This window comes from Phocoena phocoena, chromosome 1, assembly GCF_963924675.1.
Source record: "Phocoena phocoena chromosome 1, mPhoPho1.1, whole genome shotgun sequence".
Lineage (NCBI taxonomy): Eukaryota > Metazoa > Chordata > Mammalia > Artiodactyla > Phocoenidae > Phocoena > Phocoena phocoena.
Genome location: NC_089219.1, coordinates 128,719,548 through 128,744,974, shown reverse-complemented (window position 1 = coordinate 128,744,974; position 25,427 = coordinate 128,719,548). Strand labels below are relative to the sequence as shown.

Below are 25,427 nucleotides of genomic sequence, written 5' to 3'. Positions count from 1 at the left end.
GTATAGGAATGCAAGAGATTTCTGTGCATTAATTTTGTATCCTGCTACTTTACCAAATTCATTGATTAGCTCCAGTAGTTTTCTGGTAGCATCTTTAGGATTCTCTATGTATAGTATCATGTCATCTGCAAACAGAGACAGCTTAACTTCATCTTTTCTGATTTGGATTCCTTATATTACTTTTTGTTCTCTGATTGCTGTGACTAAAACTTCCAAAACTATGTTGAATAATAGTGATGAGAGTGGGCAACCTTGTCTTGTTCCTGATCTTAGTGGAAATGGTTTCAATTTTTCACCATTGAGGACGATGTTTGCTGTGGGTTTGTCATATATGGCCTTTATTATGTTGAGGAAAGTTCCCTCTTTGCCTACTTTCTGGAGGGTTTTTATCATAAATCGGTGTTGAATTTTGTCAAAAGCTTTCCCTGCATCTATTGAGATGAAAATATAGTCTTTCTCCTTCAATTTGTTAATATGGTTTATCATATTGATTGATTTGTGTATACTGAAGAATCCTTGTATTCCTGGGATAAACCCCACTTGATCATGGTGCATGATCCTTTTAATGTGCTGTTGAATTCTGTTTGCTAGCATTTTGTTGAGGATTTTTGCATCTATCTTCATTAGTGATATTGGCCTGTAGTTTTCTTTATTTGTGATATCTTTGTCTGGTTTTGGTATCAGGGTGTTGGTGGCCGCGTAGAATGAGTTTGGGAGTGTTTCTCCCCCTGCTATATTTTGGAAGAGTTTGAGAAGGATAGGTGTTTGCTCTTCTCTAAATGTTTGATAGAATTTGCCTGTGAAGCCATATGGTCCTGGGCTTTTATTTGTTGGAAGATTTTTAATCACAGTTTCAATTTCAGTGCTTGTGATGGGTCTGTTCATGTTTTCTATTTCTTCCTGGTTTAGTCTCAGAAGGTAGTGCAGTTCTAAGAATTTGTCCATTTCTTCCAGTTTGTCCATTTTATTGGCATACAGTTGCCTGTAGTAATCTCTCATGATCTTTTGTATTTCTGCAGTGTCAGTTGTTACTTCTTTTTCATTTCTAATTCTATTGAGTCTTCTCCCTTTTTTTCTTGATGAGTCTGGCTAATGGTTTGTCAATTTTGTTTATCTTCTCAAAGAACCAGCCTTTAGTTTTATTGATCTTTGGTATCATTCCCTTCATTTCTTTTTCATTTATTTCTGATCTGATCTTTATGATATCTTCCCTTCTGCTAACTTTGGGGGTTTTTTGTTCTTCTTTCTCTAATTGCTTTAGGTGTAAGGTTAGGTTGTTTATTTGAGATGTTTCTGTTTCTTGAGGTAGGATTGTATTGCTAACAATTTCCCTCTTAGAACTGCTTTTCCTGCATCCCATAGGTTTTGGGTCATCGTGTTTTCATTGTCATTTGTTTCTAGGTATTTTTTGATTTCCTCTTTGATTTCTTCAGTGATCTCTTGGTTATTAAGCAGTGTATTGTTTAGCCTCCATTGTTTAGCCTCCACGTGTTTGTATTTTTTACAGATTTTTTCCTATAAATGATATCTAGTCTCACAGCGTTGTGGTCGGAACATATACTTGATACGATTTCAATTTTCTTAAACTTACCAAGGCTTGATTTGTGACCCAAGATATGATCTATCCTGGAGAATGTTCCATGAGCACTTGAGAAGAATGTGTATTCTGTTGTTTTTGGATGGAGTGTCCTATAAATATCAATTAAGTCTATCTTGTTTAATGTATCATTTAAAGCTTGTGTTTTCTTATTTATTTTCATTTTGGATGATCTGTCCATTGGTGAAAGTGGGGTGTTAAAGTCCCCTACTATGATTGTGTTACTGTCGATTTCCCCTTTTATGGCTGATAGCATTTGCCTTATGTATTGAGGTGCTCCTATGTTAGGTGCATAAATATTTACAATTGTTATATCTTCTTTTTGGACTGATCCCCTGATCATTATGTAGTGTCCTTCTTTGTCTCATGTAATAGCCTTTATTTTAAAGTCTATTTCGTCTGATGTCAGAATTGCTACTCCAGCTTTCTTTTGATTTCCATTTGCATGGAATATCTTTTTCCATCCCCTCACTTTCAATCTGTATGTGTCCCTAGGTCTGAGGTGGGTCTCTTGTAGACAGCATATATATGGGTCTTGTTTTTGTATCCATTTAGCCAGTCTATACCTTTTGGTTGGAGCATTTACTCCGTTTACATTTAAGGTAATTATCGATATGTATGTTCCTATTACCATATTCTTAATTGTTTTGGGTTTGTTACTGTAGGTTTTTTCATTCTCTTGTGTTTCTTGCCTAGAGAATTCCTTTAGCATTTGTTGTAAAGCTGGTTTGGCAGTGCTGAATTCTCTTAGCTTTGCTTGTCTGTATAGGTTTTAATTTCTCTGTCAAATCTGAATGATATCCTTGCTGGGTAATCTTCATTGTAGGTTTTTCTCCTTCATCACTTTAAATATGTCCTGCTACTCCCTTCTGGCTTGCAGAGTTTCTGCTGGAAGATCAGCTGTTAACCTTATGGGGATTCCCTTGTGTGTTATTTGTTGTTTTTCCCTTGCTGCTTTTAATATTTTTTCTTTGTATTTAATTTTTGATAGTTTGATTAATATGTGTCTTGACGTGTTTCTCCTTGAATTCAGCCTGTATGGGACTCTCTGTGCTTCCTGGACTCGATTAACTATTTCCTTTCCCATATTAGGGATGGTTTCAACTATAATCTCTTCAAATATTTTCCTAGTCCCTTTCTTTTACTCTTCTTTTTCTGGGAACCCTGTAATTCAAATGTTGGTGCGTTTAATGTTGCCCCAGAGGTCTCTGAGACTGTCCTCATTTCTTTTCATTCTTTTTTCTTTATTCTTCTCTGCAGTAGTTATTTCCACTATTTTATCTTCCAGGTCACTTATCCGTTCTTCTGCTCAGTTATTCTGCTATTGTTCCCTTCTAGAGAATTTTTAATTTCATTTATTGTGTTGTTCATCACTGTTTGTTTGCTCTTTTCTTCTAGGTACTTGTTAAACATTTCTTGTATTTTCTCCATTCTATTTCCAAGATTTTGGATCAACTTTACTATCATTATTCTGAATTCTTTTTCAGGTAGACTGCCTATTTCCTCTTCATTTGTTAGGTCTGGTGGGTTTTTATCTTGCTGCTTCATCTGCTGTGTGTTTTTCTGTCTTCTCATTTTGCTTATCTTACTGTGTTTGGGGTCTCCTTTTTGCAGGCTGAAGGCCCATCATTTTTGGTGTCTCTCCCCAGTGGCTAAGGTTGGTTCAGTGGGTTGTGTAGACTTCCTGGTAGAGGGGACTAGTGCCTGTGTTCTGGTGGATGAGCCTGGATCCTGTCTTTCTGGTGGGCAGGTCCACGTCTGGTGGTGCGTTTTGGAGTGTCTGTGGCCTTATTATGATTTTAGGCAGCCTCTCTACTAATGGATGGGGTTGTGTTCCTGTGTTGCTAGTTGTTTGTCATAGGGTGTCCAGCATTGTAGCTTGCTGGTCATTGAGTGGAGTTGAGATGGAGATCTCTGGGAGATTTTCCCCGTTTGATATTACATGGAGCTGGAAGGTCTCTTGTGGACCAGTGTCCTGAACTTGGTGCTCCCACCTCAGAGGCACAGCCCTGACACCTGGCTGGAGCACCAAGAGCCTGTCATCCACACAGCTCAGAATAAAAGGGAGGAAAAAAAGAAAGAAAGAAAGAAGAAGATAAAATAAAGTAAAATAAAATAAAGTAAAATAATATAAAGCTATTAAAATAAAAAATAATTATTAAAAAAAAATTTTAAGTAATAAAAAAAAGAGAAAGAAAGAAAGAAGAGAGCAACCAAACCAAAAAACAAATCCACCAATTATAGCAAGTGCTAAAAACTATACTAAACAAACAAACTGACAGACAGAACCCTAGGATAAATGGTAAAAGCAAAGCTATACAGACAATACCACACACAGAAGCACACACATACACACTCACAAAAAGAGAGAAAGGAAAAAAAATATAAATATCGTTGCTCCCAAACTCTACCTCCTCAATTTGGGATGATTCGTTGTCTATTCATGTATTCCACAGATGCAGGGTACATCAAGTTGATTGTGGAGATTTAATCCGGTGCTCCTGAGACTGCTGGGAGAAATTTCCCTTTCTCTTCTTTTTCACACAGCTCTTGGGGTTCGGCGATGGATTTGGGCCCGCCTCTGCGTGAGGTCACCTGAGGGCATCTGTTCTTCACTCAGACAGGACCAGGTAAAAGGAGCAGCTGATTCGGGGGCTCTGGCTCACTCAGGCCGGGGGGAGGGAGGGGTACGGATGCGGGGCGAGCCTGCGGCGGCAAAGGCCAACATGACGATGCACCAGCCTGAGGCGTGCCGAGCGTTCTCCCGGGGAAATTGTCCCTGGATCACCGGACCCCGGCAGTGGCGGGCTGCACAGGCTCCCGGGAGGGGAGGTGTGGACAGTGACCTGTGCTTGCACACCAGCTTCTTCTTGGCAGCAGCAGCAGCCTTAGTGTCTCATGCCCGTCTCTGGGGTCCTCACTGATAGCTGCGGCTCACGCCTGTCTCTGGAGCTCCTTTAAGCGGCGCTCTCAATCCCCTCTCCTCGCTCATCAGGAAACAGAGAGGCAAAAAAAAGTCTCTTGCCTCTTCGACAGCTCCAGACTTTTACCCGGACTCCCTCCTGGCTAGCCTTGGCGCCCTAGTCCCTTCAGGCTGTGTTCACGCCGCCAACTCCAGTCCTCTCCCTGGGATCCGAGCGAAGCCCGAGCCTCAGCTCCCAGCCCCGCCCGCCCCGGCGGGTGAGCAGACAAGCCTCTCGGACTGGTGAGTGCTGGTCGGTACCGATCCTCTGTGCAGGAATCTCTCCGCTTTGTCCTCCGCACCCCTGTGGCTGCGCTCTCCTCCGCGGCTCCGAAGCTTCCCCCCCGCCACACGCCATCTCCACCAGTGAAGGGGCTTCCTATTGTGCGGAAACCTTTCCTCCTTCACAGCTCCCTCCCACTGGTGCAGGTCCCGTACCTGCTCTTTTGTCTCTGTTTATTCTTTTTTCTTTTGCCCTATCCAGGTACGTGGGGAGTTTCTTGCCTTTTGGGAGGTCTGAGGTCTTCTGCCAGCGTTCAGTAGGTGTTCTGTAGAAGTTCTTCCACATGTAGATGTATTTCTGATGTGTCTGTGGGGAGGCAGGTGATCTCTGTGTCTTACTCTTCCGCCATATTGAAGCTCCCCTACACAGTGCTTTTTGTGAGAAAAGCTGCTCATTGTTTGAGTCAATGTGATCAAAACTTGGTGTGGGAGCTCTACACTCAATGACAATGACACTTAACTCCACTAAGGGCAGGAAAATATGTGGCCAAGCCTGCTGAATTTTTATGCAAGAAATGTGTATGTGCGTAGGACAAGGGGAGGCAGAGGGCCTAATTCTATCTGTCACAGGGAAAGGGATTATCTGGAAAAGCTTCTTAGAGGAATGTAGATCAATAATTGCTTATTTATTTTCAAGGTTGTAAATTAAGGAACAAATCAATCCTAACAAAACCATACAGAAAATTTAACCTAACCATCACAGACTGATATTTCAAAAACAGATGCCAAGAGACTAACTTTTCAGAGATATACAAGTTTCACTCCTTAAGATAACTATATATTACGAGCAAACGTGCTAAAATGTATTCCCCTGCTCACTGTTCCAAATAAATATGTATTTCTGCTTTGTGTGCTGTTTTTTCAATAATATTAAGGTGGAGTCTGGTCATTTAGAATAGTAACAGTCTGGATCCCAGTATTCATTTTCATCTTTTTAATTTCTATCATTATGCTAAATGTCTTAGTTTAGAAAAAGAGTATAAAAATAAGAAATATGGATTCCAATAGTCATTTACATATTTTATCATTGTTCTTTTTGAAGAAAATATCTTTACCTGATTAAGGACCTTCTGAAGGTGTGGGGTCCCCATCCGATCAGCAATATGTCTGTAAGCCGGGTGTGAGAGAAAAAATTTCCTTTCTGCCAACGTGGCAGCCTTTATATCCTTCTTCCCATCTATGTCCTTCTGGCTCCTGTTTACCACCCCAATGTAACCTAAAACAAAACACACACCTATGGAGTTGGGACACCTCTGATTTACTCTGGGGAAATTTTAAAGCTCTTGAAGAGGCTGAATAAGAAAAAAAAATTATTTCAGGGCCTGAAGAATAGATCCCTTTACAAAACTCAGTTTGAGATATCAGTATTTAACAACGGCTGGACGACTTGGCTAACGTTGATTTTTTTTAAGCATTAACTAAGTACTGTCCTTTGTCCTTAAAAGATCTGTGCATTTAAATAGAGTAAATCTCTAAGCAGTTTTGTCATATAGCAGGCAAGTAAACAATTCAGACTTAAACAGTATACATGTATGCAGTCTATGATGAATATTTATACCCTCCCTTCAAACACCTTCCTTTTCCTGTTTTCTTATTATTTGAAGGAATAGTTCTCCCTTTGGATAATTTTTAATACATCATTTGGGAACACCATGCCATTCCATAAAATGTTTAACTAATCATCAATCCATTCCTCACAACTGTGGAGGCGTTAAAATCCAGCTTCCCATTGTTTTCCCAGTTGTTTCTCTGCCACATCATCAAAGGAAGTCCTGTACAGGACACAGTACATTACCCCTGCGAAGCGGCAGCAGCTTATTCTCTAGGATATCCCTGGCATCCGTTCCCTCATCCATAAGATCCAGTTTGGTGATGACTCCAATGGTTCTTAGACCTGCATCACAAACAAACCCCACATTACCCAATTTGCAGAATACTAACAAGTTTCAGAGACAAATATGTCTCAATGCTAATTACAAAGCACTCATATCCTGGTTCTTTCCCTGTTCCTCTCCATCTTAGTTTGTTTTCTAATCCACTACTACCCCAGTCTTGTGAAGGTCAACGGGTTGAGGCAGAGAGTTGCAAACCACCCATCCATAAGATAACTCTTGATTCAGGAGAGAAAAAAACAAATAGCTGCTTCACCAAAATACTTTCAAATGTATAAGTTTATTTTTGTACTACGCATACATGGAAATGATACATTTAAATTTTCCTCCCAGGGACTGCACACAATATGGATGTTTTAATTTTTTATATATCACGTTACTAAAAACAAAAAAATAGGCTACACATGGACCAATGATATGGGTGTGTCATAAACCAAAGCTTATTATTGATCCGGTTCTGAGTACCTGAGGTCAAAAACATAAAAAGAAGAAAACTACGTATAGGATACCATCATCCCCAAAAATAAACTCACAGAAAAGGAAATATGACTTAATAGAAAGAAGCCTGAAATAGGAATTCTGAGCCTTGGATTCTAGTCTCAAGGCAAGTCATTTAATTCTCTGGGTCTCAGTTGCCCTTATCTGTAAAATAAAGCATTGGAAATTATTTAATCTTAAAAAGTACTCCAACCACTAATTTTTTTAAGATGGGGAAACTAAGGCAGAGGGAGATTAAATAACTTTCCCAAGGTCATATAAGAAGTGGATCTGGGCAGTCTGGTTCCAGAGTCCATGCTTTTAACCAATATACTGCTTATCGTGGTAAAAAAAAATTTTTTTTAATTTAAAAGGCTTAAACCAAGAAAGTCAAAGAAAATGGGAAAGGAATGCAGAAAATTTTTTAAACTGTAAATCTAGCTGGATGACTGCTAACCAACTTAAAATATAAGAGAAAGAGGAAAACTGCATCCAAGAAAGCCAACAAAAGGAGACGTCCAGAAACTAAATAATTTACATCACAGCATCTCAGTAAGATTCAAGACCTGGGGGACAGAAAGCTCTGAAAACTATGGAGAGTGGTGGTGGCAGCTGAAGCTGAAAATAGAAATACTGGACGGAAGCAGTCAGATTTCCATGGGTAACATAGCTAGGAGCTGCCCTGGTCCATCCTGACAGGACAGTGAAGGTTTACTCTCTGGAAAGACTGAACTAGAAAAAACTCTGAACTCATGGGTACCTGGCCCAGTTTGGATGGATCTGGTATTAAAAGAGGATGATTAAGTAAAATTCTACATAGAGAATGGCAGAGACCCCCCTCCCCAGGCCAGTTCCCTAATTTAACTTCAAGAAAGAGATGGCTGGCAGACTTTAACCCCCCAAGCAAGAGATTGGAACAATGGTCTGGGGATACTAACCATTCCAAGAGAAAAACATATATATTGATATTCGAAGGAACAATAATTAAAATAGTCCAATAAATCATTCTGCTCTGAAGTCTATCATTCCATAATTCAAGAACACACAGAATTCCAACCACCTGATAATATTTCACCTTTAAATATGAATGGACAGCCAAGGAGATTCACTAATATGAGACCAAAACAAATAAACATTATAAAGCTGAATTTAAAGAAAACAAAGATAATGCAAAATACAGAAGAAAACTATTATTTGTATTAATATCCTCAGACAGAAAGGAGAGGTCATAGCATTCATAGGACAAAAATAGAATGCCATAAAAAGGAAAATTTTGAACAAACAAAAATAATTTTCAATAATTAAAGATATGAGGGCTTCCCTGGTGGCGCAGTGGTTGAGAGTCCGCCTGCCGATGCAGGGGACACGGGTTCGTGCCCCGGTCTGGGAAGATCCCACATGCCGCGGAGCGGCTGGGCCCGTGAGCCATGGCTGCTGAGCCTGCGCATCCGGAGCCTGTGCTCCGCAACGGGAGAGGGCACAACAGTGAGAGGCCCGCGTAACGCAAAAAATAATAATAATAATAATTAAAAATATGAGAGCAGAAATAATAATGTTGGAATACAAACTTAGGAACCCCCCCAGAAAACAAAAGAAAAAGAAGTAAATAATAGGAAAGGAAAAACTTTTTTAAAACTAGAGAAATGATTCAGAGATACAACATCTGAATGATTGGCATTCCAATAAGAGAAAGAATGACAAACAGAAACAGTTGGAGATGTGGGGACATACTATTCAATGAGATGTCCTATAAGTGCAAGATGAATTTAGGGATTGAATTAACTCATCAAGTGCCCAACACAATATGAAAAACATACACATACCTACACACACACAATATGGCATATAAGATTTCATAATACTGGGAACATTACAGCATCAGTCTTCCCAGCAGCAAACTGGAAACTAAAAACCCGCAGAGCAATGTTTTCAAAATTCTGAGAGAAAGATAATTTCTAGACTAGAATTCTAAATTACCAATAAATGTGACAGTAGAAAAAGATATTTTCAGACATGCAAAATCTCAAAATATTTTACCTCCCTTTCTCCTTTTTTTGTGTGTGAGGGGAGGGACAATTACTAAAAGATGTGTTCCACCAAACATGGGAACAAACTAACAAAGAAGTAGACAAGAAATCCAGGAAGCAGGGAATCCAATCTAACCAGGAAAAGAAGGAAATTTTTAAGATGGTGTAGATCCCAGTTTAAGGCCAGGAGAGCAGTCAGTATCTATTAGAATAAGAGGACAAAGATTACTGAAGAGATATCTTCCCCCACCAAGAAAAGAAAATGAAAGTGATAGGATACTTAAAGCCTAATGCTTTTGAAGGTATTAAGAGATTTAGACTTCTGTAGGAGAGGTTGGGAATGCACTGGTGACAGATACGTAGACTATGCAAACAAACAAAAAAACAGACAACTATCAACCTCAAAGACAGTAGTATCACTCAAGAAAGGAAATTTAATCATAATTTAACACATGGTTCAGTTGTGAATAATATTTTTAGAATCATAAATATTCATTTAGCAAAATATGATATAGTTATATTAGCAGAATTGGGGAGGTAAGTGTATATATGTGTGTGTAAGTATATGTGGGTATGGGAGGCAGCCAAATCCTTAAATATGGAGGTAAATAACAAAAGAAAGTTAGAAGGGTTGAAAGTGGTATTCTCTGGAAATCAGTAATCCAGAGTCAGGAGGAGTGGGCAAGGGACTAAAAGTTTTTATTAAAAGACTTAGAGACTGGTTTTTCCGAAGTGATGTACATTTATAACATTAATAAAAATAAGTTAAATTTTAAAAGTATTTTCTTTACTACTCCCTATTTCTGAAAAGGCAGAAAAGTCTATGCTTAGTGGTGTCCCAGAAATGGCCAATGAAATTATTTTCTTTTTCACTCTTAGTTATACAAGTAGGCAACTGAAATAATCAATGAATGCCTGCTGGCAGACTCAATACCTACACTGTTAGATCTCAAAATGACATTGCCTGAAGAGATTCAAAGGTAGCATGTTTTTAAAAGCACTTCACTGGAAATATATAGATTCAGATAAAAATAATAATAGAGACCATTTGTTCAGTCCTGATTATGTGCCAGACATAGACCTGAAACAACTCTGAGATAGGTACTATTATTTCTCAATTACACTTTCCTCAAAGTGAGACTTGGAAAGGAAAAATACACTTGCCCAAAGTCTTGCAGGCTGTAGGGTGTAGAAGGCAGGCAACCTAATTCCATTTTTAATCACTATCTTTTTCTGCCTCTCAATTCTTAGCTAGATTCTACAAATGATTAGCTGTGTTATTTGGCAAGTTATTTACATCATCTGGGCCTTTTTATCTACAGAACTAAAGGTTTAACTAGATGTCTCTTTCAAGTCCAGAATTCTGGGAAGGAGAATAACTTCCAGATTCAGAAGAGGTTATGTAGAGTAGTATGTAAAGTAAAAAGTAATGTAATAAAATTCTTGCCCTCCAACTAAAAGGAAAATTTAAAATAATACATTAAGAGCTAATAAATAATGTGTGATACTGTGTTTCAATTATGTTTCTCTTCAGTAAAGAATAGCCACAATGATGAGTACTGACAAGTCCTGACGAAGACCTAGAAAAAACATACAAGGCACTTCAAAAATCTGATTCTTATATATAGCATAGATCTAAGAGCATTGAGTCAAGGATTGGACTGTTTAGATTCAAGTCCCATCGGTTTCCCTTGTTAGCTCCGAGACATTAGTTTCCTCATCAGGTATAACCACATCGAAAAGGTAATCATCACAGTTTACATTTGATGTCTGGGATAATTATTAATAGCATCCCCTTTAACTCTCAAATGACTTCAAACAGAAGAATAAGTTACATGTTTACTCTAACTCAACAATAAAATGAGGAAATAACAAACCTATGTTTTAAAATTACATAATAGGACTTCTGGTTTCTGGTCCACCATGTAAGGGGCTTGGAAGTTGCCACTGTGTCCTACCTAACAAGTGAACAACTGAAAAATTAACACCACTTCTGAGATTCATCAGAGAACTGAAGCCACAGAGCAAACCACTGTCCCCCAAATTTGGAGAGACAGATAGGTGAATACAGAGAATCACAACTTACTGGAGCAGAAACACAAAAGCAGAAAACTCTGTGGGAACCAGGGCCTAGGCAGAAAAACCTAAACTGTAATTGATGAATTGCTGGAAGCTCAGTGTGGGCAGTCTAAGAGTTAAAAACTCCAGGGGGACCCAGTCATAGAGGGTACCCATACTTTTGTTTTGCTTCTAGGAGCTCAACCAGGTTCTCACAGTGACTATCTGAGAAAAATCTCCCTGTGCTTCAGAGAGGGGGAGAAAGAAACAACTTGATTTAAAAATGGGTGAAAGATCTGAACAGATACCTCATCAAAGAAGATATACAGGTAGCAAGTATGTATATGAAAAGATGTTCCACATCATACACCATTAAGGAGTTGCAAATTAAAACAACAGTAAGATATCACTGCACACCTATTAGAATGGCCAAAATCCAAAACACTGACAATACCAAATGCAGGCAAGAATGGGGAGAATGTTAGCAACTCTCATTCACTGCTGGTGGGAATGTAAAATGGTACAGCCACTTTGGAATATGGTTTGGGAGTTTCTTACAAAACTAAACATAATCTTACCATGATTCAGTAATTGCACTCTTTCGTATTTACCCAAAGGAGCTGAAAACATGCCCATACGAAAACTTGCATACAGATGTTCATAGCACCTTTACTTATAATTGCCAAACTTCAAAGCAACCAAGATGTCCATCAGTAGGTGAATGGATAAATGAACTGTGATACATCCAGGCAATGGAATATTATTTAGTGCTAAAAAGAAATGAGCAATCAAACCATGAAAAAACATGGAGTAACCTTAAATTCATATCACTAAGTGAAAGAAGACAATCTGAAAAGGCTTTATGGTGTATGATTCCAACAATATGACATTCTGGAAAAGGTAAAACTATGGAGACAATAAAAAGATTAGTGGATGCCAGCAGTTAGTGGAGGCAGGAATGAAAAGGTGGGGCAAAGAATTTCTTAAGGCAGTGAAAACTATTCTGTATGATATTACAATCATGGATACATGTCATTATATATTTGTCCAAACCCATACGGTGTACACCACCAAGAGTGAACCCTAATGTCAACTCTGAACTTTGAGCATCAATGTAGGTTCATCAATTGCAACAAATGTACCAATCTAGTGGGCGATATTAATAGTTGGAGAGGTTATGCATGTATGGGGACAGGACATATATGGAAACTGTACCTTCTACTCAGTTTTTCTGTGAATATGTAAAATTGCTCTAAAAACTAAAATCTATGAATTAAAGACAATTAAATAACATAACACATGTAAAGTATTTGGTACATAAAAACCACTCAATAAATGAAAATTGTGATCTCACCAATTTTGTTTTTCACCACTACTCCCACTCTATTCCAGTCCTAAGCTCCTGTGACACTCAAGTTGTAGCTCTCCATGTGATCATGCATTCTTGCCTCTTCACCTTCACAATGCTATCCCTCTCAGTTTCAAATATCCTTCCCTCTCTTCTTTTTTTTGTTATTTCCTACTCATCCTTCAAAATACTTTACAGGCCTCTCCTGCAGGTCCTTAATCAGGCTCCCACAAGTGTAAGTTTGGAACCTTTTCTCTGTGACTTCAGAGCTCTCTGCATACACTGAAATCATTGTTCTTACATGACACTAGGAATCTGCTTATTTGTCTGTCTCATCCACTAAGCCATGATCTCTTCAAGAATAAGGACAACATCTAATCTACATATTCCAAGCAATTCATATAGGTGCCAAACACAGAGCGAGAACTCAATAAATGTTTATTTATCAAATGAATAAATGAGTAAAAAGCATGTTTACTTTTCTTAGGTTTAGACAAGAATTGAAATACAAATTCCAAAAAAGAAACGTAATACCATTCTACCATGTTACCTAGATTTGTTGTCAATACAGTGATTTTCCTATAAGAACACTGCCATTTCTTCCATTTATATAGGCAACTGAATTGTAAGCAGTGTGTTGTTTCATCTAATTAAGAAATGGGACAAAACCAAGCCACGAACCATATTAGCAGTTGCCAGAAAGGTAATCTGGAACATTGTGTACACTGAAACAGCAGCAATGAAAAACAAAATCAATGAAGAATTAGTGTAAACATGTATACAGCAAAATTAAAAACAGACTTAGGAAATTAGATGTCCTTCAGTTAATGCATCTTTTTTGTTCTTGTTTTGGGCTTTGGTGGTATTTGAGTTGGGGGTGGTTTGAAGTAAATGCTGTTCTTTCTGTTTGGCAAAGATTATGGAATATTTTACTTCTGAAAGCAATCAGTGATGGATAGGAATAGTTTCATCTTTTTTTCCTATAAGTTTTCCATTAACATTATTTTCTTGTTATTTTCCAACAGTTCTGAATAACACAGTTCTCATTTTCAAAGTCATCAGGTAATATTACTGCATGTGATACTAGGTAAAATATTAAGTAAATAATAGAAAACATAAAAATTACTGTTGCTATGGTAACAGAGACTATCTTGCTCACCAATTTATACCCAGAACCTAGCGCAGCACTTGAAAGATTTAATATTTGTGGAAGGAAGGGAGAGCAGAAAGAGAGGGCAAAGGGAGACAGGTTATAAGAGAGGGAAAGGAAAAAGAATTACTCCAAAGATAAGAAAATTTAGGTATAGAGTGGTTCTTTCACTGAGAATCTGTACTCCAAAACAGACTAAGGCATGAAGGAACAAAAGAAAAAGAATCCACATACAGTAGTTCCCACACCCATCTGCAGTTTCACTTTCTATGATTTCATTTACCAGAGATCAACTGTTGTCCAAAAATCTTAAATGAAAAATTCCAGAACTAAACACTTTATAAGTTTTAAATTGAGCACCATTCTGAGTAACTTGATGAAATCTCCCACCATCTTGCCCCATCACCCTGGATGTTAATCATCCCTTTGTCCAGCGTATCTACCCATTAATTACCTAGTAGCCCTCTTGGTTATCAGATCAACTGTCACAGTATCTTCATGCTTGTGTTCAAGTAACCTTCATTTCACTTAATAATGACCCCAAAGCACAAGAGTAGTGATGAGGGCAATTTGGATATGCCAAAGAGAAGCTGTAAAGTGCTTCCTTTAAGTGAAAAGGCACAAGTTCTCAACTCAATAAGGAAAGAAAAAAATCATAAGCTGAGGTTGCAAAGATCAATGGTAAAAATCAATCTTCTATTGAAACTGTGATGGAAAAAGAAATTCCTGCTAGTTTTCCTGTCACACCTCGAATATATATGTATAGGGAAAAAACATAGAATATATAGGGTTTAGTACTTTCCACGGTTTCAGGCATCTCCTGGGGGTCTTGGAACATATACCCCATGTATTAGAGGGACTCCTGTATACTTATATCTCCCTGCTTTTTCTCCACCAAAATCCATTTTCTTTCTCTTCCTTGGCACACAGCTTAACTATATTTTCAAATCTCCCTTACAATTGAGTTACAATCTCCCCTATAATCTGCCTGTACTGAGTTCTAACCAGTGGAAGTGGGTGAAGTGATACGAGCTACTTCTAGGCTTGGTCTGTATAACTTCCCACGTGTTCTTCTGCCAGCTCTTTCACCTTCCACTTGCTGGATCTAACCATAATAAGTCCCTAAGTAGCTATGGGTGACAAATATAAGTATCTGGGAATCTATGAACGATGTCATAGACAAGAAACATCACACTACCCCACACTACCCTGAAAATCAACTCAGCATAGACATTTCTACTGTTTGCACCACTACATGTTTCAGTCTATTTATTACTGTATATCAGTACAAACAATGGTACTCTGAAGAAGAGAGCTGCCATAATGAAAACCTGGCTTAGCAAGATTACGTAGCAAGGGAACAAGTATTGCAACATGGAAAGATAAAGATTCATATTATACAGTAGCTGTGTATTTTGTAAACCTGCCACATGCGATAAGTTGTAAGGCAGACTAAGTGCCTACTGAAAGGAGAAGCTATTGAAAAGGGCCTGGATGTTAATTTGTCTTGATTGTTCCCTGCTGCTTAAAACAAGGTATTTAAGAAAGAAATGAGTTCACAAATTTATTATTTTACATGCAGAAATAGAAAGGATTAGAGAGAAGCTAGAAACCTGGGTCTTTTAATGGTTGAAAAAGCCAACTGTTCTTGTAACTCAAATAAGAAAATAGACTAAAAAGGCTCTGAGCAGCGAACGTCCATTAAGAATTTCAGTTAAGCAAAGGAGCTCAGTAATTTCTCTTTCTAGCTTAAAAGCTTAATAGGGTTCAGACACACATTTCTGCTGTAAACTAGAAAACTGATAAAACATATAAAACAATTGTTTTCAGACATGAAATAATAGGTTGTACAGGACTATGCTGCTTGAAAGAAGAGAAACAACAAAATAAGTCATACAATTATTCAATTACTACTTGGAGGCAATTTCTGGACAACAACGCAAGGAGGAAAAATCCAAAGAGATTCCAGCAGTCCTGCTTAGTTGAAGAGACATAGATTGGATTTCAAGGAGGCCAAGGTTGCTAGAATTTACAGGATCCTGTGCCAGATAAAAGGGAGCTATGAATAGAAAGAGCTCTACAAATGTGCATAGGGGTCTCCCCCAGTCTTTGAATGCATGCATGCCTAAGGTAAAACTCCACAAGGCTAGGCAAAAAACAACTTCTAGGGAGCGCTAAACCAAACAATTCCCAGAGCTCACTTAGGGCTGGGAATCATTAAGTCCCACCAGCCAGAGGGGAGAAACCTGTTGAATTAAAGATACCAAAAGGATCGAACCTCAGTAAAGGTTACTGTAGACCCACCCTTTAAAGAAACATAAAAAGGCCCTCTCTACTATGTGAGAGAACACAGCAAGGTGGCCATCTGAACGCTAGGAAGAAAGTTTTTATCAGAAACCAACCCTGATGGCCCACTGACTGGGGACTTGCAGCCTCCAGAACTGATCCCTTCCAGGAGGCCACATTACAGTGGATCATCCTGTCTCCTTGGGTTCTCTTGGCTGTGACAGTTTCTCAGGCTTTCCTTGTTTTTCAAGACCTTGACAGTTTGGAGGAGGACTGGTAAATAGCTAACTGGGGTGGGGGCGGGTGGTACCTTCAAGATGGTAGAGGAGTAAGACATGGAGATCACCTTCCTGCCCACAAATTCATCAAAAATATATCTACAGGGAAGAGATATGGGAACATATGTATATGTATAACTGATTCACTTTGTTATAAAGCAGAAACTAACACACCATTGTAAAGCAATTATACTCCAATAAAGATGTAAAAAAAAAAATACATCTACATGTGAAACAACTCCTACAGAACAACTACTGAATGCTGACAGAAGATCTCAGACCTTCTAAAAGGTAAGAAACTCCCCACATACCTGGGTAAGGCAAAAGAAAAAAGGAAAAACAGAGACAAAAGAATAGGGACAGGATCTGCACCTCTGGAAGGGAGCTGTGAAGGAGGAAAAGTTTCCACACACTAGGAAGCCCCTTCACTGGCAGAGACAGGGAGTGGTGGGGGGAAGCTTCGGAGCCATGGAGGAGAGCGCAGCAACAGATGTGCGGAGGGCAGGGCGGAGAGATTCCGGCACAGAGGATCGGTGCCGACCAGCACTCACCAGCCTGAGAGGTTTGTCTGCTCATCCACTGGAGCGGGTGGGGTCTGGGAGTTGAGGCTTGGGCTTGGGAGTTCAGATGCCAGGGAGAGGACTAAGGTTGGCTGTGTGAACACAGCCTGAAGGGGGCTAGTGCGCCACAGCTGGCCGGGAGGGAGTCCGGGAAAAAGTCTGGAATTGCCTAAAAGTCAAGAGACCATTGTTTCGGGGTGCGCAAGGAGAGGGGATTCAGAGCACCACCTAAACGAACTTCAGAGATGGGTGCAAGTGATGGCTACCAGGGCAGACACCAGAGACGGGCATGAAATGCTAAGGCTGCTACTGCAGCCACCAAGAAGCCTGTGTTCAAGCACAGGTCACTATCCACACCTCCCCTCCCGGGAGCCTGTGCAACCCGCCAGTGCCAGGGTCCCGTGATCCAGGGAAAACTTCCCCGGGAGAACACACAGTGCGCCTCAGGCTGCTGCAACGTCACGATGGCCTCTGCCACGACAGGCTTGCCCTGCACTCCGTACCCCTACCTCCCCCCGGCCTGAGTGAGCCAGAGCCCCCGAGTCAGCTGCTACTTTAACCCCGTCCTGTCTGAGCGAAGAACAGATGCTCTCAGGCAACCTACACACAGAGGCGGGGCCAAATCCAAAGCTGAACCCCGGGAGCTGTGCGAATAAAGAAGAGAAAGAGAAATCTCTCCCAGCAGCTTCGGGAACAGCGGATTAAATCTCCACAATCCACTTGATGTACCCTGCATCTCTGGAATACCTGAATAGACAACAAATCATCCCAAAATTTAGGTGGTGGACTTTGTAAGCAACTGTAGACTTGGGGTTTGCTTTCTTCATCTAATTTGTTTCTGGTTTTATGTTTATCTCACTTTAATATTTAGAGTTTATTACCACTGGTCAATTTGTTTATTGATTTGGTTGCTCTCTTCCTTTTTTTATATATAGATAAATATATTATTTTCCTTTCTCTCTTTTTGTGAGTGTGTATGTGTATGCTTGTGTGATTTTTTCTGTATAGCTGTGCTTTTACCATTTGTCCTAGGGTTCGGTCTCTCCATTTTTTTTTTTTTTGGTACAGTTTTTAGCACTTGTTATGATTGGTGGATTTGTTTTTTGGTTTGCTTGCTCTCTTCTTTCTATGTTTTATTACTTTTTAAAATTTTTTTAATTATTAATAATATTATTTATTTTAGTAACATTTTAATTTTATTTTTTCCTTTCTTTCATTCTTTCATTTTCACCCTTTTCTTCTGAGCCGTGTGGCTGACAGGGTCTTGGTGCTCCGGCTGGTATCAGGCCTGAGCTTCTGAGGTGGCAGAGCTGAGCTCAGGACATTGGACCACCAGAGGCCTCCCAGCCCCACATAATATCAAACAACAAAAGCTCTCCCAGAGGTGTCCATCTCAACGCTAAGACCCAGCTACGCTCAATGACCAGCAAGCTACAGTGCTGAACACCCTATGCCAAACAACTAGCAAGAAAGGAACACAACTCCACCCATCAGCAGAGAGGCTGCCTAAAATCATAATAAGGTCACAGACACCACAAAACCAGAGGTGGTCCTGCCCACCAGAAAAACAAGATCCAGCCTCACCCACCAGAACACAGGCACCAGTCCCCTCTACCAGGAAGCCTACATAACCCACTGAACTAAACTTACCCACTGGGGGCAGACACCAAAACTAACGGGAACTACGAACCTGCAGCCTGCGAAAAGGAGACCCCAAATACAGTAAGTTAAGCAAAATGAGAAGACAGAAACACACAGCAGGTGAAGGAGCAATGTAAAGACCCACCAGACCAAATGAAGAAGAAACAGGCAGTCTACCTGAAAAAGAATTCAGAGTAATGATAGTAAAGATGATCCAAAATCTTAGAATGGAGAAAATACAAGAAACGTTTAACAAAGACCTAGAACAACTAAAGAGCAAACAAACAATGATGAAGACAATAAATGAAATTAAAAAGTCTCTAGAAGGAATCAATAGCAGAATAACTGAGGCAGAAGAACGGATAAGATACCTAGAAGATAAAATAGTGGAAATAACTACCACAGAGAAGAATAAAGAATGAAAAGAATTGAGGACAGTCTCAGAGACCTCTAGAACAACATTAAACACATCAACATTCAAACTACAGGGGTCCCAGAAAAAGAAGAGAGAAGAAAGGGACTGAGAAAATATCTGAAGAGACTATAGTTGAAAACTTCCCTAATATGGGAAAGGAAATAGTTAATCAAGTCCAGAAAGAACAGGGGGTCCCATACAGGATAAATCCAAGGAGAAACATGCTGAGACACATATTAATCAAACTATCAAAAATTAAATACAATGAAAAAATATTAAAAGCAGCAAAGGAAAGGCAACAAATAACAAACAAGGGAATCCCCATAAGGTTAACAGCTGATCTTTCAGCAGAAACTCTGCAAGCCAGAAGGGAGTGGCAGGACATATTTAAAGTGATGAAAGGGAAAAAGCTACACCCAATATTACTCTACCCAGCAAGGACGTCATTCAGATTCAGCAGAGAAATTAAAACCTTTACAAACCAGCAAAAGCTAAGAGAATTCAGCACACAAAACCAGCTCTACAACAAATGCTGAAGGAACTTCTCTAGGCAGGAAACACAAGAGAAGGAAAAGACCTACAATAAAAAACCCAAAACAATTAAGAAAATGGTAATAGGAACATACATATCGATACCTACATTAAATGTTAATGGATTAAACGCTCCACCCAAAAGACATAGACTGGCTGAACGGATACAAAAACAAGACCCACATATATGCTTTCTCCAAGAGATCCACTTCAGACCTAGGGACACAAACAGACTGAAAGTGAGGGGATGGAAAAAGGTATTCCATGCGAATGGAAATCAAAAGAAGGCTGGAGTAGAAATTCTCATATCACACAAAATAGACTTTAAAATAAAGGCTATTACACGAGACAAAGAAGGACACTACATAATGACCAAGGGAGCAATCCAAGAAGAAGATATAACAATTGCAAATATTTATACACCCAACATAGGAGCACCTCATTAAATAAGGCAAACGTTAACAGCCATAAAAGGGGAAATCGAAAGTAACACAACAATAGTAGGGAACTTTAACAGCACAATTTCACCAATGACAGATCATCCAAAATGAAAATAAATAAGGAAACAGAAGCTTTAAATGACACATTAAACAATAAACAAGACGGACTTAATTGATATTTATAGGACATTCCATCCCAGAACAACAGAATACACTTTCTTCTAAAGTCCTCATGGGGCTTCCCTGGTGGCGCAGTGGTTGAGAGTCCGCCTGCCGATGCAGGGGACACGGGTTCATGCCCCGGTCCGGGAGGATCCCACATGCCGCGGACCGGCTGGGTCCGTGAGCCATGGCCGCTGAGCCTGCGCGTCCGGAGCCTGTGCTCCGCAACGGGAGAGGCCACAGCAGTAAGAGGCCCGCGTACCGCAAAAATATAAAAAAAAAAAAAAAATAAAGTCCTCATGGAACATTCTCTAGGAGAGATCATATCTTGGGTCACAAATCAAGCCTTGATAAATTTAATAATATTGATATCATATCAAGTATCTTTTCCAACCACAATGCTATGAGACTAGATATGAATCAAAGGAAAAAAAATCTGTAAAAAATACAAACACATGGAGGCTAAACAATACGCTACTAAATAACCAACAGATCACTAAAGAAATCAAAGAGGAAATCAAAAAAATACCAAGAAACAAATGACAATGAACACACGATGACCCAAAACCTATGGGATGGAGCAAAAGCAGTTCTAAGAGGGAAGTACATAGCAATACAATCCTACCTCAAGAAACAAGAAACATCTCAAATAAACACCATAACCCTACACCTAATGCAATCAGAGAAAGAAGAACAAAAAACAACCCAAAGTTAGCAGAAGGAAAGAAATCATAAAATTAGATCAGAAATAAATGAAAAAGAGATGAAAAAAACGATAGCAAAAGCCGGTTGTTTGAGAAGATAAACAAAATTGATAAACTGTTAGCCAGACTCATGAAGAAAAAAGGGAAAAGACTCAAATCAATAGAATTAGAAATGAAAAAGGAGAAGTAACAACTGAAACAGCAAAACTACAAAGGATCATGAGAGATTACTACAAGCAATATATGACAATAAAATGGACAACCTGGAAGAAATGGACAAATTCTTAGAAAAACACAACCTTCCGAGACTGAACCAGGAAGGAACAGAAAATATAAACAGACCAATCACAAGCACTGAAATTGAAACTGTGATTAAAAATCTTCCAACAAACAAAAGTCCAGGACCAGATGGCTTCACAGGAGAATTCTAGCAAACATTAACAGAAGAGCTAACACCTATCCTTCTCAAACTCTTCCAAACTATAGCAGAGGGAGGAACCCACCCAAACTCATTCTATGAGGTCACCATCACACTGATTCCAAAACCAGATAAAGATGTCACAAAGAAAGAAAACTACAGCCCAATATCACTGATGAATATAAATGTAAAAATCCTCAACAAAATACTAGCAAACAGAATCCAACAGCACATTAAAAGGATTATACACCATGATGAAGGGGGGATTATCCCAGGAATGCAAGGATTCTTCAATATATGCAAATCAATCAATGTGATACACCATATTAACAAATTGAAGGAGAAAAACCATATGATCATCTCAATAGATGCAGAAAAAGCTTTCGACAAAATTCAGCACCAATTTATCATAAAAACCCTCCAGAAAGTAGGCATAGAGGGAACTTTCCTCAACATAATAAAGGCCGTATATGACAAACCCACAGCCAACATCATCCTCAATGGTGAAAAACTGGAACCATTTTCCCTAAGATCAGGAGCAAGACAAGGTTGTCCACTCTCACCACTATTTTCAACATACCTTTGGAAGTTTTAGCCACAGCAATCAGAAAAGAAAAAGAAATAAAAGGAATCCAAATCAGAAAAGAAGAAGTAAGGCCGTCATTGTCTGCAGATGACATGATACTATACATAGAGAATCCTAAAGATGCCACCAGAAAACTACTAGAGCTAACCAATGAATTTGGTAAAGTTGCAGGATAAAAAATTAATGCACAGAAATCTTTTGCATTCCTATACACTAATGATGAAAAATCTGAAAGAGAAATTAAGGAAACACTCTCATTTACCATTTCAACAAAAAGAATAAAATGCCTAGGATAAACCTACTTAGGGAGACAAAAGACGTGTATGCAGAAAACTATAAGGCACTGATGAAAGAAATTAAAGACGATACAAACAGATGGAGAGATATACCATGTTCTTGGATTGGAAGAATCAACATTGAAAAAATGACTATACTACCCAAAGCAATCTACAGATTCAGTGCAATCCCTATCAAATTACCAATGACATTTTTTACAGAACTAGAACAAAAAAATCTTAAAATTTGTATGGAGACACAAAAGACCTAGAATAGCCAAAGCAGTCTTGAAGGAAAAAAAAACGGAGCTGGAGGAATCAGACTCCCTGACTTCAGACTATACTATAAAGCTACAGTAATCAAGACAATATGGTACTGGCACAAAAACAGAAACACAGATCATGGAACAAGATAGAAAGCCCAAAGATAAACCCACGCACCTATGGTCAACTAATCTATAACAAAGGAGGCAAAGATATACAGTGGAGAAAAGACAGTCTCTTCAATAAGTGGTGCTGGGAAGACTGGACAGCTACATGGAAAAGAATGAAATTAGAACACTCCCTAACACCACACCCAAAAATAAACTCAAAATGGATTCGAGACCTAAATACAAGACCAGACACTATAAAACTCTTAAAGGAAAACATAGGAAGAACACTCTTTGACATAAATCACATCAAGATCTTTTTGATCCACCTCCTAGAGTAACAGAAATAAAAATAAACAAATGGGACCTAATGGAACTTCAAAGCTTTTGCACAGCAAAGAAAACCATAAACAAGACCAAGAGACAACCCTCAGAATGGGAGAAAATATTTGCAAACGAAGCAATTGACAAAGGATTAATCTCCAAAATATACAAGCAGCTCATGCAGCTCAATATCAAAAAAGTAAACAACCCAGTCCAAAAATGGGCACAAGACCTAAATAGACATTTCTCCAAAGAAGACACACAGATGGCCAAGAAGCACATGAAAAGCTGCTCAACATCACTAGTTATTAGAGAAATGCAAATCAAAACTACAATAAGGTCACACCAGTTAGAATGGGCATCATCAGAAAATCTACAAACAACAAATGCTGGAGAGGGTGTGGAGAAAAGGGAACCCTCTTGCACTGTTGGTGGGAATGTAAATGGATACAGCCACTATGGAGAACAGTATGGAGTTTCCTTAAAAATCTAAAAATAGGATTACCATATGGCCCAGCAATCCCACTACTGGGCATATACCCATAGAAAACCATAATTCAAAAAGACACATGCACCCCACTGTTCATTGCAGCACTATTTACAATAGCCAGGTCATGGAAGCAACCTAAATGCCCATTGACAGACGAATGGATAAAGAAGATGTGGTACATATATACAATAGAATATTATTCAGCCATAAAAAGAAACAAAATTGGGTTATTTGTTGAGATGTGGGTGGATCTAGAGACTGTCATACAGAGTGAAGTAAGTCAGAAAGAGAAAAACAAATATCGTATATTAACGCATATATGTGGAAACTAGAAATATGGTACCGATGAACCGGTTTGCAGGGCAGAAATTGAGACACAGATGTAGAGAACAAACGTATGGACACCAAGCAGGGAAAACCGCGGTGGGGTGGGGATGGTGTTGTGCTGAATTGGGCGATTGGGATTAACATGTATACACTGATGTGCATAAAACTGATGACTAATAAGAACCTGCTGTATAAAAATATAAAATAAAATTCAAAAATTTTTTAAAAAAAGGAAAATGATCCAGCTACATTTTTTAGATTTATATTAGTTGTGACTTTATAATGTAATAGAATATTGAGATATTTTACAATTAGCTTGCTTTTGAATGTTACTTATGTATGTTAAGTGCTTCGTGTATTTTATTTTGTCCTAGTTTTACTATTTTTGTATTGCATCTTTTCCTACTGGGTCAAAAGTTAATTGGTGCCTCAGTTAACACCATTTGGGTTAAGCTTTTCTGAATAGTAATAAAAATTTTAAGAGAACCAAAAACCTGAAACTACAAAAATTCCAGAAGAAAACATAGGACAAAAATCTTTGCACACTTGGATTAGGCAAAGATTTCTTAGAGAGGATAAAAAAATGTGGATCATATTTTAAAAATTAAAATTATACACCATCAAAATTAAAACTTGTTTTTAAAATATATAGAAAGGATATAGACTGAGAGAATATATTTGCATTACATAATAAAATCTGTATCAGCATATTTCTTAAGCTTCAGAACTTAATACTAAGAAGACAGTTTAAAATAGGCAGACACTTCACAAAAGAAAATTTACAAATGGCCTATTAGGACATGAAATGATGCTAAGCACCATGAGTCGTAAGGGAAATGCAAATCAATACCACTACACAGACATTACAATGACTACAATTAAAATAGAACTAATAATACCAAGTGTTGGTGAGCACGTGGAGCAACTGAAGCACTCACATATTGCTGCTGGGAATAAAATTTGTAGTGGTTTCTTAAAAATATTAAACATACACTTACCCAGCAATTCCACTTTTTTTTTATTGAAGTATAATTGATTTACAATGTTGTGTTAATTTCTGCTGTACAGCAAAGTGATTCAGTTATATATATGTATACATTTCTTTTTAATATTCTTTTCCATTATGGTTATCAAAGGACATTGAATACAGTTCCCTGTGCTATGCAGTAGGACCCTGTTGTTTATCCATTCTATATATAATAGCTTAGATCTGCTAACCCCAACCTCCCACTCCACCCCTCCCTCAACCCCGTCCCCCTTGGCAACAAGTCTGTTATGTCCATGAGTCTGTTTCTGTTTCGTAGATAGGTTCATTTGTGTCATATTTTAGATTCCACATATAAGTGATATCATATGGTATTTGTCTTTCTCTTTCTGACTTCCTTCACTTAGTATGATAATCTCTAGGCCCATCCATGTTGCTGTAAATGGCATTATTTCATTCTTTTTATGGCTGAGTAATATTCCATTGCAAATATATACCACGTCTTCTTTATGCATTCAGCTGTCGATGGACATGTAGGTTGTTTCCATGTCTTGGCTATTGTGAATAGTCCAGCAATTCCACTCTTATTTTCCCAAGTGAAATGAAAAGATATAAAACTTGTACATCTGTTTATCTGTTATCACCCAAAACTGGAGAAAACTAAAGTTCCATCAACAGGTAAATGAATCAACAAAATGTGGCATAGCCACACAGTGAAATACTATTCACCAATTTAAAAGAATGAACTAAAACATGCAGCAGCATGGATGAATCTCAAAAACATTATGCTGAGCAGAAGTACCCAGGCACCAAGAGTACTTACTGGATGATTCCATTTTAC

At 38.6% G+C, this 25,427-nt stretch overlaps 1 protein-coding gene across 7 annotated transcripts in view; it reads right to left on the bottom strand.

The window, feature by feature from the left end:
• The window catches only part of DNM3 (dynamin 3), a 574,033-nt gene that overhangs the window by 372,266 nt on the left and 176,340 nt on the right, over positions 1-25,427 (bottom strand). For all 7 annotated transcript variants that reach the window (XM_065883171.1, XM_065883141.1, XM_065883152.1 and 4 more), the window contains exons 5-6: positions 6,637-6,735; positions 5,897-6,057 (exon numbers count right to left, since the gene is read on the bottom strand). In XM_065883171.1, coding sequence (XP_065739243.1) covers positions 5,897-6,057; positions 6,637-6,735 — 260 coding nt within the window. The remainder of the gene's footprint in view (positions 1-5,896; positions 6,058-6,636; positions 6,736-25,427) is intronic.